At 45.9% G+C, this 10,622-nt stretch overlaps 1 protein-coding gene across 1 annotated transcript; it reads left to right on the forward strand.

Moving 5' to 3' along the window:
- Nucleotides 1-1,596: 1,596 nt before the first annotated feature.
- Nucleotides 1,597-9,792, forward strand: LOC306708974 (fructose-bisphosphate aldolase A-like). The gene is made up of 8 exons (XM_079176957.1): nucleotides 1,597-1,664; nucleotides 3,572-3,688; nucleotides 6,108-6,374; nucleotides 6,790-6,950; nucleotides 7,124-7,207; nucleotides 8,288-8,462; nucleotides 8,554-8,753; nucleotides 8,940-9,792. The coding sequence occupies exons 2-8, from the start codon at nucleotides 3,577-3,579 to the stop codon at nucleotides 9,030-9,032; spliced, it is 1,092 nt and encodes a 363-aa protein (XP_079033083.1). The 5' UTR covers nucleotides 1,597-1,664; nucleotides 3,572-3,576; the 3' UTR covers nucleotides 9,033-9,792.
- The last annotated feature ends 830 nt before the right edge of the window (nucleotides 9,793-10,622 follow it).

The following is a 10,622-nucleotide window of genomic DNA, read 5'->3' on the forward strand; positions in this document are numbered from 1 at the left end:
GACCTGTGTGTGTGTGTCTGACACGTGTTAAATGATATGATGCACGTATGTTACACAGTTAACTTACTGTAATTGACTTCTCTTTTTTAGATTGGTTATTGCTGTTAACTTTTATCCTTGTTAGATTTGTGCGTCTGTTTTATCAACATGTTTTATAACAAGATGTCCAAGCTAAAGAGAACTGTGAACTTTAACTCAACTTCTCTTCTTCTCATTAATTCCCTCTGTTTCAATTCAAACTCCTCCTGTAAGGTTGAATTAATTAATCAATGGATTTTTAAATACAGGTGCGAAATGTGGCTCGTATATGGGCGCGAGAGGCCGGTTGCAGATTGCCAGTCTTCTTCACAGAGCACATAGAGACAAACCCTTCCCCCCTTATGCAAGAGCAACAGTGAATCCCTGGAGAAGCCCCTGAACCAGCAATTAGATGAGACATGTTCTGCATTGAGATCATGTGAACTAATACCAGTTTAGAGGTGCCTAAAACGTTTACACTTTATTTGATCATGTGACGAAACAATACGACGGTGTGTGTGTGTGTGTGTGGTGTGTGTGTGTGTGTTTGTGCTTTATAACTGCAGCCTCCCATAGTATGCAGTGGGGTCTGTTGTAACTACCTTACTGCACTGAACCCTGGTCTCAGCCTGAATAGAAAAAGCAGCACTGAGGCAGGCCTGGGGCCTCTCTTCTTACCTAGAGACACAGAGGTGAAATCTGATTGGATAAAAGCTCTACTTAAAACAAGCTGCACTGGAAGCAGAGCAACTGAGGAACACAGTAGCTGTACAATGAGAACATAAGATAACGGGGGAAAACAATTATAATACATGTAGTATATTTATGAAAAATTATAAAATAGCTATAACTTTGTGATTCTGTCTAGGCCAGCAGAGAAGGCCTTGCTGGCCCTGACGGCCCACCACTGCATCACACTGTACATCCAGCTTCACCTACAGCCGTGAGAAGGTGTCAGATCAAAGTAGCTGTATAAGTGATTATAGACATTATACTAGCTCTGCAGCAGTGGGATTTCCTCAGTGTGATGATGCTCGAGTCAAGCATCATTGTGCATGTGAGGATCCTCACGTACGCCCAGAGCTGCTTGACAGGGCGTTGTTGGGCCTCAGCGCTGTCTCACAGGCAACAAGCCCTTCCTTTGTAGCTTAGAATGCAGATGAAAACACACAGGCAGAAGTCAAAGCAACAACTGCAGTCTGTTAATTTAAAGTCTTCCATGTCAGCTTGTGAAATAAATCATAGCATGATTCTGGGCGATGTAACAGTACAAAACGTCTCCAGCTGGGAACCTTCAACCTCAAAAGGCAACAACAACTGACAACATCTCATCATTAAATGTAGTTTTTGTTTGTAGGATCTGGTTCAGTAATATGTGAAGAAGAAGACGTCTGTAGAGCTGTGTAGCGGGATGTGAAGCAGGATGTTTGATCAAACGGTGGTCCGTAAGACAACACTGAGGGTCAATAAACGCCCAAGATTCAGCATCACCGGAGTCATTGCGTCATTCCTTTTGCGAGCTGAGCTCTGATTGGACAATCTTCGCTGAGGTCCCGCCCCTGTACAGTCTCCATCCGTGTCCTTTTTACGAAAGCAGCTTCCTGCATCTCTCCGCTGTTTCCTAACGCTGCACGACCAACAACCTGGTGAGTTTAATTTTCTCCATCCACTCATTTCAAACATTCGCTAAGAAGATGACAGCTCTGCTCATATGGAGCTCATTAGTCCAGCACGTTACAATTGTTTTAAGGTTTCCACTATAGAGGATAAATACAAATGAAGGGTTTTCCTGGAGTTTTCTGGAGGCCATTTGTGTTTGGGAACTCCCAGTAAAAGTCCTTCAACTGGGTGGCAAGGACGCGGAAGTGTCGTCACGAGATGCTACTACATTCTATTAACTATTAATTATTTATTACTACTACTAATAATACTTTACTATATAACACAACCGGAAAATACCGTCGGAAAAATTGGTAAGAATTGCCCAAAGCCAGCAGCAGTCGTGTGTAGTACAGAGTGCTAATGTGACAGCTATAGCGTCGTGAAACACTTTATTCACTTTAAAGTATTCTTCTGAGATACCAATACCAAGTACAAGTGGTAATACAAGGAAATACTGCACTTAGAGTTAAAGTCATGCATTCACAACCCTACTTCAATGAAAGTAGCTTCTTCATCTGAACTGTGCCTTGTGTCGCAGCTAGTTTAGATAGGGGGTTCAAACCTGGGCCCCGGGCCCTTCAAAGGGTCTTGAGGTGATTCATGGAGAGGAAAGTTTATATTCACTAAACTAATACTGGATTATGTAACAACTTTCATCCTCCAACAATAACTGAAACGAACCCGTGTGAGGAAGTGGTTTTCCTTTTTGTATTTCTATTACTACTGTGATGATTATCAGTATTTTATTCAGATATGTTTGTGGTTTTTTTGGGGTAGCAGTTGACATTGAAAGTGTGCAGGTTCTGCTGTTCTGTTTTGGTTTCCATCATTAAACGTATAGAGGGTGAAATACATAAATATATACTCATGAATAAACCAGAGTGTACACTAAAATAACAACGCTATTATATTTAGGGGAGAAAATTACAGAAATATACTATGTAAATGAATAAATAGAAGTCGGGGCTATATCGCGCCAGATCACAACATAAGTTATTTGAGGTTCCTTTCCTATAGAACAAGTCTACACCTTTATTAAACAAACTAAACAGCCTTATGTTATGTATCATATTTACAGACGGCATGTCATTTCTGTGGTCGCGTGTTTACAATTCTCTGCTCTCTGTATCGCGCACGGCGGAGTTCCGCCCCGATGCGCGCGCACACACACAGGTGATCACACTCCCACCAGCGGAGGGAGAGCGCGCGTCGGAAAATATGTCATGTCAACCAGCTGAAAAGCAGACAACAATATCTGCGTTTTTTAAACGCTCCCATGTGGTTTAGATGGCAAGAGGGGAAATACTCCCCCTGACTGTACAAGACCGATCTTGGTAAGTCAGTAAGTAAATAAATACATTACATAGATGCATAAATAAATATCAAGAGGCTCTGGAAATGTTCTTCCAGAGGCCCAGAAAGTCACTGCAGTGACAGAATTGTGGATAATTGTCATAAAAAGAAATGTTCCGATGTTTAGTTCAATGTACTGTTCAAATAATTGTTCAGTTGTTATATTGACTGCTGTCATTAAAATAAACACATGAACACCATGATTCCTTTAAGTGTTTATGTCCGCGCCCCAAGCTGTAAACCTAGGGGAAACACTGGAAGTATTTCTCTCACTAGAATTAAACTCGTCATGGTAAATAGCTCGTAGGCCTTACAGAGAAACTTTGGGACACAACAAAAGTTTTTACAGAAAGAAAGAAAGCGTCCTGGGCCTCTCTGAATACTTACTTCTCAGATGTGGAGGAAATGGTGTCGACATGTTGGGGTTGGATTTAGTAAGACTGCACAATCTCCTTCTGTTTTTGTTAGACTGACTTCTGGAGTTATTAAGAAATAAGCCAATATTAATATCTCTCTTCCCTCCTGGTCTCCATCCCAGTCACCATGACTCACGCGTATCCCTTCCTGAGCACTGAGCAGAAGAAGGAGCTCAGTGGTATCGCTCAGAAGATCGTAGCTGCTGGAAAAGGCATCCTGGCAGCTGATGAGTCCACAGGTACGACTGCAGCGATGGATGACTGCATCCTGTTACCACACAGACCCCCCCACAGTAACACACCACTCACATTAACAGTCTGCATGTCTCTCTGCTGGTGTGATTAAAGACAGCAGGATGTTTTTGAAATATATAACTGCTAAAACTACTAAAGTACATACAATGTATTCTGTCCTCTATTTCTCTACACCTTATAGAACCTGATACCTGATACATCAGCATGGTCATCAGTTGACTAGAGAGCACTGACAGGTTTATTTTTATAACAATGCCCCGCTACATATCTTTACAGTTCTCTATTAGCTGAACAGTGAGATCTGCATTCAAATGTATCAATGTAACATCCAACACCAGAGCACTACTTTCTGTGTAACCAAGCTCTGCATCTAAACTACTCATTTAAAGTCCAGACAGGGTTTTCTGTCATGTGTTTACAAAAAAAGTTATTTGATTATTTGAAACCCTCAAATATCAAAGTCAGCATTGTCTACCTCTCCAGTCATAGCGGTCTAACCCCGTCTGTTACCTGGTGACCTCTCCAGTCATAGAGGTCTAACCCCGTCTGTTACCTGGTGACCTCTCCAGTCATAGAGGTCTAACCCCGTCTGTTACCTGGTGACCTCTCCAGTCATAGAGGTCTAACCCCGTCTGTTACCTGGTGACCTCTCCAGTCATAGCGGTCTAACCCCGTCTGTTACCTGGTGACCTCTCCAGTCATAGCGGTCTAACCCCGTCTGTTACCTGGTGACCTCTCCAGTCATAGCGGTCTAACCCCGTCTGTTACCTGGTGACCTCTCCAGTCATAGCGGTCTAACCCCGTCTGTTACCTGGTGACCTCTCCAGTCATAGCGGTCTAACCCCGTCTGTTACTTGGTGACCTCTCCAGTCATAGCGGTCTAACCCCGTCTGTTACTTGGTGACCTCTCCAGTCATAGAGGTCTAACCCCGTCTGTTACCTGGTGACCTCTCCAGTCATAGTGGTCTAACCCCGTCTGTTACCTGGTGACCTCTCCAGTCATAGCGGTCTAACCCCGTCTGTTACCTGGTGACCTCTCCAGTCATAGCGGTCTAACCCCGTCTGTTACTTGGTGACCTCTCCAGTCATAGCGGTCTAACCCCGTCTGTTACCTGGTGACCTCTCCAGTCATAGTGGTCTAACCCCGTCTGTTACCTGGTGACCTCTCCAGTCATAGAGGTCTAACCCCGTCTGTTACCTGGTGACCTCTCCAGTCATAGTGGTCTAACCCCGTCTGTTACCTGGTGACCTCTCCAGTCATAGAGGTCTAACCCCGTCTGTTACCTGGTGACCTCTCCAGTCATAGAGGTCTAACCCCGTCTGTTACCTGGTGACCTCTCCAGTCATAGAGGTCTAACCCCGTCTGTTACCTGGTGACCTCTCCAGTCATAGCGGTCTAACCCCGTCTGTTACCTGGTGACCTCTCCAGTCATAGCGGTCTAACCCCGTCTGTTACCTGGTGACCTCTCCAGTCATAGCGGTCTAACCCCGTCTGTTACCTGGTGACCTCTCCAGTCATAGTGGTATACCCACCACACAGACGAGGTAAGACCACTTACCTCGTCTGTGTGGTGGGTCAGTATGTTGGGGCAACAAACATTATTTGACGCATGCAGTGTACAGATAAAATACCATTTCACTCTGTTTAACTGTGATCTGAATGTCAGATACACCTGTGCTTCTAACAGTGAAGTGATGTGATCATTACTACATTTCCTCAGGAAATGTGTGATATAGTTGTGTCATGTTTGATTGGCATATCCTTTCCAGCTCCACAGCACAAATTATGACAGTAGATTTAAAGACACATGGCAGCCACTACTCTCATGTGGATAAGTGGATGGACATGTTTGGAAATAGGTGATACAGTAACAGAAAGATTCCTGTTTGATGAGAGTTCACAGCTTCACCAGCAGGGATTGGCAGTTGCCTTAGAGCCTCCTCGGCTCTGATTGGTTGTTTTTCTTCAGGTGGAATCTGTCTAATGCCATTAGGAGCACTGAGAGGAGGCAGAGGAACCTGATTGTTTCACAGATTATCACAGATTGTTTAATGGACTACTGTCAGGATGTAGTGACAGTTTGAGCAAATATGAAATAAACATTTTTTAAAGTTACCGCCTAAAGAGAAGTATGTATTAGGACCCAATAACTCAAGCCTGAACGCTCTGAGATCAGATCTGGCTTTCATTAGGATCCGATCAGCTCCACCACATGTCGAGGTGTGGACCTCAGTGAGGTGTGGACAGCATGTGGGCACAATTCAGACAATTTAACAAGCGTAGGTCTCCATGATCCCCCCCCTCCTGGGTCCCGATATCATTCAAGCTCACTTCCAAAATGTAAGTTGAGAGTGTCCGGCCTCCCTGACTGCTAAATGGCCGTGTGTTTTAAACTCCTCCAGGCAGCATGGCCAAGCGCTTCCAGGGCATCAACGCTGAGAATACGGAGGAGAACAGGAGGTTCTACCGCCAGCTCCTCTTCACCGCCGACAACCGGGTCAACCCCTGCATCGGCGGTGTCATCTTCTTCGACGAGACGCTCTATCAGAAGACGGACAGCGGCAAGCTCTTCCCCCAGCTGATCAAAGAGAAGGGCATGGTGGTGGGCATCAAGGTGGACAAGGGTGTGGTTCCCCTCGCCGGCACCGATGGAGAGACCACCACTCAAGGTACAGAGAACCAAACAGAGCTGTGGTTCTGGAACAAAAGCTTGCTGAGTACTGCTGGGCGTTAGTGCTTAGTTTCTGCAAAAGAGCTCAACATTAGAACATTTGCTTTCTTTTTCAAAGTGAGCTGATTGAATCAATCTCATGTCTGTTTATTTTATTGGATCAAAAAACATACAAATAAGACATTCATTCATTCGTAAAAAGCAAGGTGCAACAAAATGATATTAATAATATTATCAATAAATAGTTCAAATGACCTCATATGATATAAATAGAAATGATAGGCAACATCCCATTCACCCTAAGCCACACAGAAGGATAATGAACAGTAGGATTCTGGAAGACTCTGTAAAGGACCTGCTGCTGTGCAGTGATGGAGCTGAACTGTGGCGTGTTCCTCTGTGTCTCTTGTCAGGTCTGGACGGGCTCTACGAGCGCTGTGCTCAGTACAAGAAGGACGGCGCTGACTTTGCCAAGTGGCGTTGTGTGCTGAAGATCACCGACACCACCCCGTCCCAGCTGGCCATCATGGAGAACGCCAACGTGCTGGCCCGCTACGCCAGCATCTGCCAGATGGTGAGAGACTCAGACAGGACACACGTTTACACAAGCAGCCGTTACACAACTCGGTACACGGTTGGCCCATCAGGCTCCTGACAGTTGGTACACAAGTCACCAGGACATGGAAGTGCTATTGTCTCTGTTGTCATGACGCTGGTTGCTATGTTCTCTGCCCCTCCCCCTCTCAGCATGGCATCGTGCCCATCGTGGAGCCTGAGATTCTTCCAGACGGTGACCACGACCTGCAGCGCTGCCAGTATGTGACTGAGAAGGTGGGTGATGGTGGTCAGCGGGAACAGATGTGTAACTGGTCTGAGATATTAAGTCTGTCATATAGTACAGAGCAGGAACATGTCAGCATCACCCTGAAGCAGCAATCTGCTAACGTGGTGCATATTTTCACTTTGATTTGAGTTGTTTTGATCGTGTCTGATCATGTCAGGTCTTCTGCTTCTTCTGTGGCAGCATGAACCTAAGTCAGTCAGGGCACTTTTACTAGCCAACAGGTAGAGTGTTTGAATGGTTTGTTCAGGCTGTAGTTCACATGGACACAGGTAAGGACAGGTCAACACGAGTGCAGACGACTGACTGGATGAGAACTGGAGGAGAAGGCTCGGTGTGCTCAGTAGATCAGTGCCGAGTCAAAGAAAAGAAACGTGTGAACCCCGTGTAACCCGACCAGACTGCATATGAAAAGATGCCGATTGTGACTCAAATAGATCAGCTGGTATCAGATACCATTATGTTCATAAATAACAATTCAGCACATTTATATCCATGTATTTATTGATGACATTTTGTCTTACAAAGTTAGGAAATCCTTTTTTTAGTCTCGTCTGACAGCGAGGCATACAGCTTATTGATTACACACTGGTGTCTGATCGCTACACAGCAGTGGCCAATACACAAAGTCCCGACTTCAGACCAGCCCAACGGACTAAAGCACCCGACTCATCCTCTGGGGAGCATGAATATCTGTACTATATTTAACAGCAATCCATCCAACGCTTGTTGAGATATTTCTGTTGTCTCTTCAGCCACGCGGCTAAATCTGCTCGGTATAACATAAATACAACATCCTAGAAACAGTACTGTTAGTCAACAGCTACCTTAAATAACCTGTATTTGTCGCTTTCAGTCCATCCATCAGTTCCTTCAGGCAGTGAAGTGTGTGTGTGTGTGTGTGTGTGTGTGTGTGTGTGTGTGTGTGTGTGTGTGTGTGTGTGTGTGTGTGTGTGTGTGTGTGTGTGTGTGTGTGTGTGTGTGTGTGTGTGTGTGTGTGTGTGTGTGTGTGTGTGTGTGTGTCATCGTCCTGCTGTCACATCTCTGACTGTGTTTATGACCTGTGTCAGGTGTTGGCAGCGGTCTACAAAGCCCTGTCTGACCACCACGTCTATCTGGAGGGCACGCTGCTCAAACCCAACATGGTGACTGCTGGCCACTCCTGCCCTAAAAAGTACGGCCCTCAGGAGATCGCCATGGCGACTGTCACCGCCCTGCGCCGCACTGTGCCCCCCGCGGTGCCAGGTGAGATGGACACGTAGCTATCCGCACACATGCTTATCACAAGTATGCCTGCTTTCTACCTGACCTTCCTCCTGTGCATTCTCCTCCCCAGGTGTGACCTTCCTGTCAGGCGGTCAGAGCGAGGCGCTGGCCACCATCAACCTGAACGCCATCAACCAGTGCGCCCTGCACAGGCCCTGGGCCCTCACCTTCTCCTTCGGCCGGGCCCTGCAGGCCTCCGCACTGAAGGCCTGGGGAGGGAAGAAGGAGAACGGCAAGGCCTGCCAGGAGGAGTACATCAAGAGAGCCATGGTGAGGAGGAGGAGGAGGAGGAGGAGGAGGAGGAGGAGGAGGAGGAGGAGGAGGAGGAGGAGGAGGAGGAGGAGGAGACGACGACGACAGAGTAGAGAGACCCAAGAGAGACCCAGGTGTGGTTTAGAGGATGGCGGATACAATCCCATGTTTGAAGGAATCCTTCTGCTTTGTGTTTCTCCACAGAATAATAGCAAGGCAGCTGTGGGGAAGTACGAGGCCTCTGGAGAGAAGGGAGCAGCTCAGGATTCTCTGTACGTGGCCAACCACGCCTACTGAAGTCAGCCAGGCACTTCATCTCCTTTCTACCCAGGCACTCCACTCCTTTCCACCACATTCTCAGTCACACATATTAACCATTCAGTATCATCCCTTTAGTGATGAGAGCCCAATGAGTTCCTAGATAGAAAACCATTCGAATACTACAATACCCAGAAGCCCAGTACGGAAACTCTAGCTCTATCCTCCCTTTGAGTTTGACTTTGCAGTTGTAACGTCGGTGTTGGGGCCCAATCCTAATCTCCACACTCTGACTCTGAGGTCTGTGAGGGTTGAAGGCTGCCCAATGTCTGAGGGCTCTCTAGCAGACATCATTATTCTCTGCCTCCCTGCTTACCGGGGGAACTAAATTCACTGAGAGCATTTCACTCAGAGGTAACTACACAGACTATATATATAAAGTCTTATACCCACAACTGTATGTAACATGTTCTCCATCGCTGCAAAGTGCTGTCCCATTCCTCCTTCTAACATTTTGAGCCCTTGAAGCCTCTCACCAGGTGACATCAGTTAAGTCTGTGGGGGGTCAGGGTTTAGGACTAGGCCCTACTGTACTGCCTGACTTAGTGTGCTGTGTTACTTTATTTTGTGTTTGTGCACTTAAACCCCACAGAGACAGTTTGTGAATTTGTCTTTCGTACATGTGCCTTCATTATTCTACTGAACTGCTGGAGGACCCTCTGTAGAGGACGGTGTAATGAATATACAGTGTTAGTGTATACACTGGAAAGACATTCTAATAAAAGTATTCCATAACTAACGGTGTCCTGTCACTTTGTGTACATGTATTTATTCAGAGTGGGTTGTCCACAGTGCAGCTCTACCCTGAACCTTCTTTGCTGGATATTTAATACTTTTTTCAGTTCAGCATCCAGATCACACACCTTGTGTGTCCGGTCAACTATCCACAAAAACACTTTATCAATCTCGCCCCTAGAATAATTCATGTCTTTGTACAACCAAATGCAGTGACGTTTCAAATAAATTCACTTCCTGTGACTGAACAGTTCACACCTGCCAACGGTACTCACAATATTCTCCTGGCAGCTATATCAAATACAATAGCGGTGAGTTAATATAGCAACGGTAGTCCTGTCGTCAGTGAATGAATGGGTGAATGATGACATGTAGTGTTAAAGAGCTTCGAGTGGTCGAGACACATTTTTTGAGCTGTAGCAAACTGTCCTCATACCTCAGAACTTTATCAGGCTTATTTACAGGTTCAGACTTGTATGTTTCATGCTTATTGTTCAAAAACACTTTCGCTTTAGTAGATGAAAAAAAGCCCAGGCTGCTCTGATTGGCTTGCGAGAAAAATACGGTGCACCTTTGTAACGGTAGTTCTCACGCTGTAGGAGATATAATCTAAAGCGCCGCACATGACGGAGGAAGGGCTAACGTGTTCAATCCCATTTACTGATCCAGGCAGCCAAATAAGAGAACCGACTGGGACCCTGAACTAGGAAGCAGGACTTGGGGTTAGCGAAGTAACCTCAGGGCTAACTCTGGGTGTTTAGTCCTACAACAGAGGGTCACTTCTTACCGGGGGGGAGATCACCATGGTTACTCAATGAACTGAACACCTAACCT

This window comes from Pholis gunnellus, assembly GCF_910591455.1.
Source record: "Pholis gunnellus genome assembly, chromosome: 17".
NCBI lineage: Eukaryota > Metazoa > Chordata > Actinopteri > Perciformes > Pholidae > Pholis > Pholis gunnellus.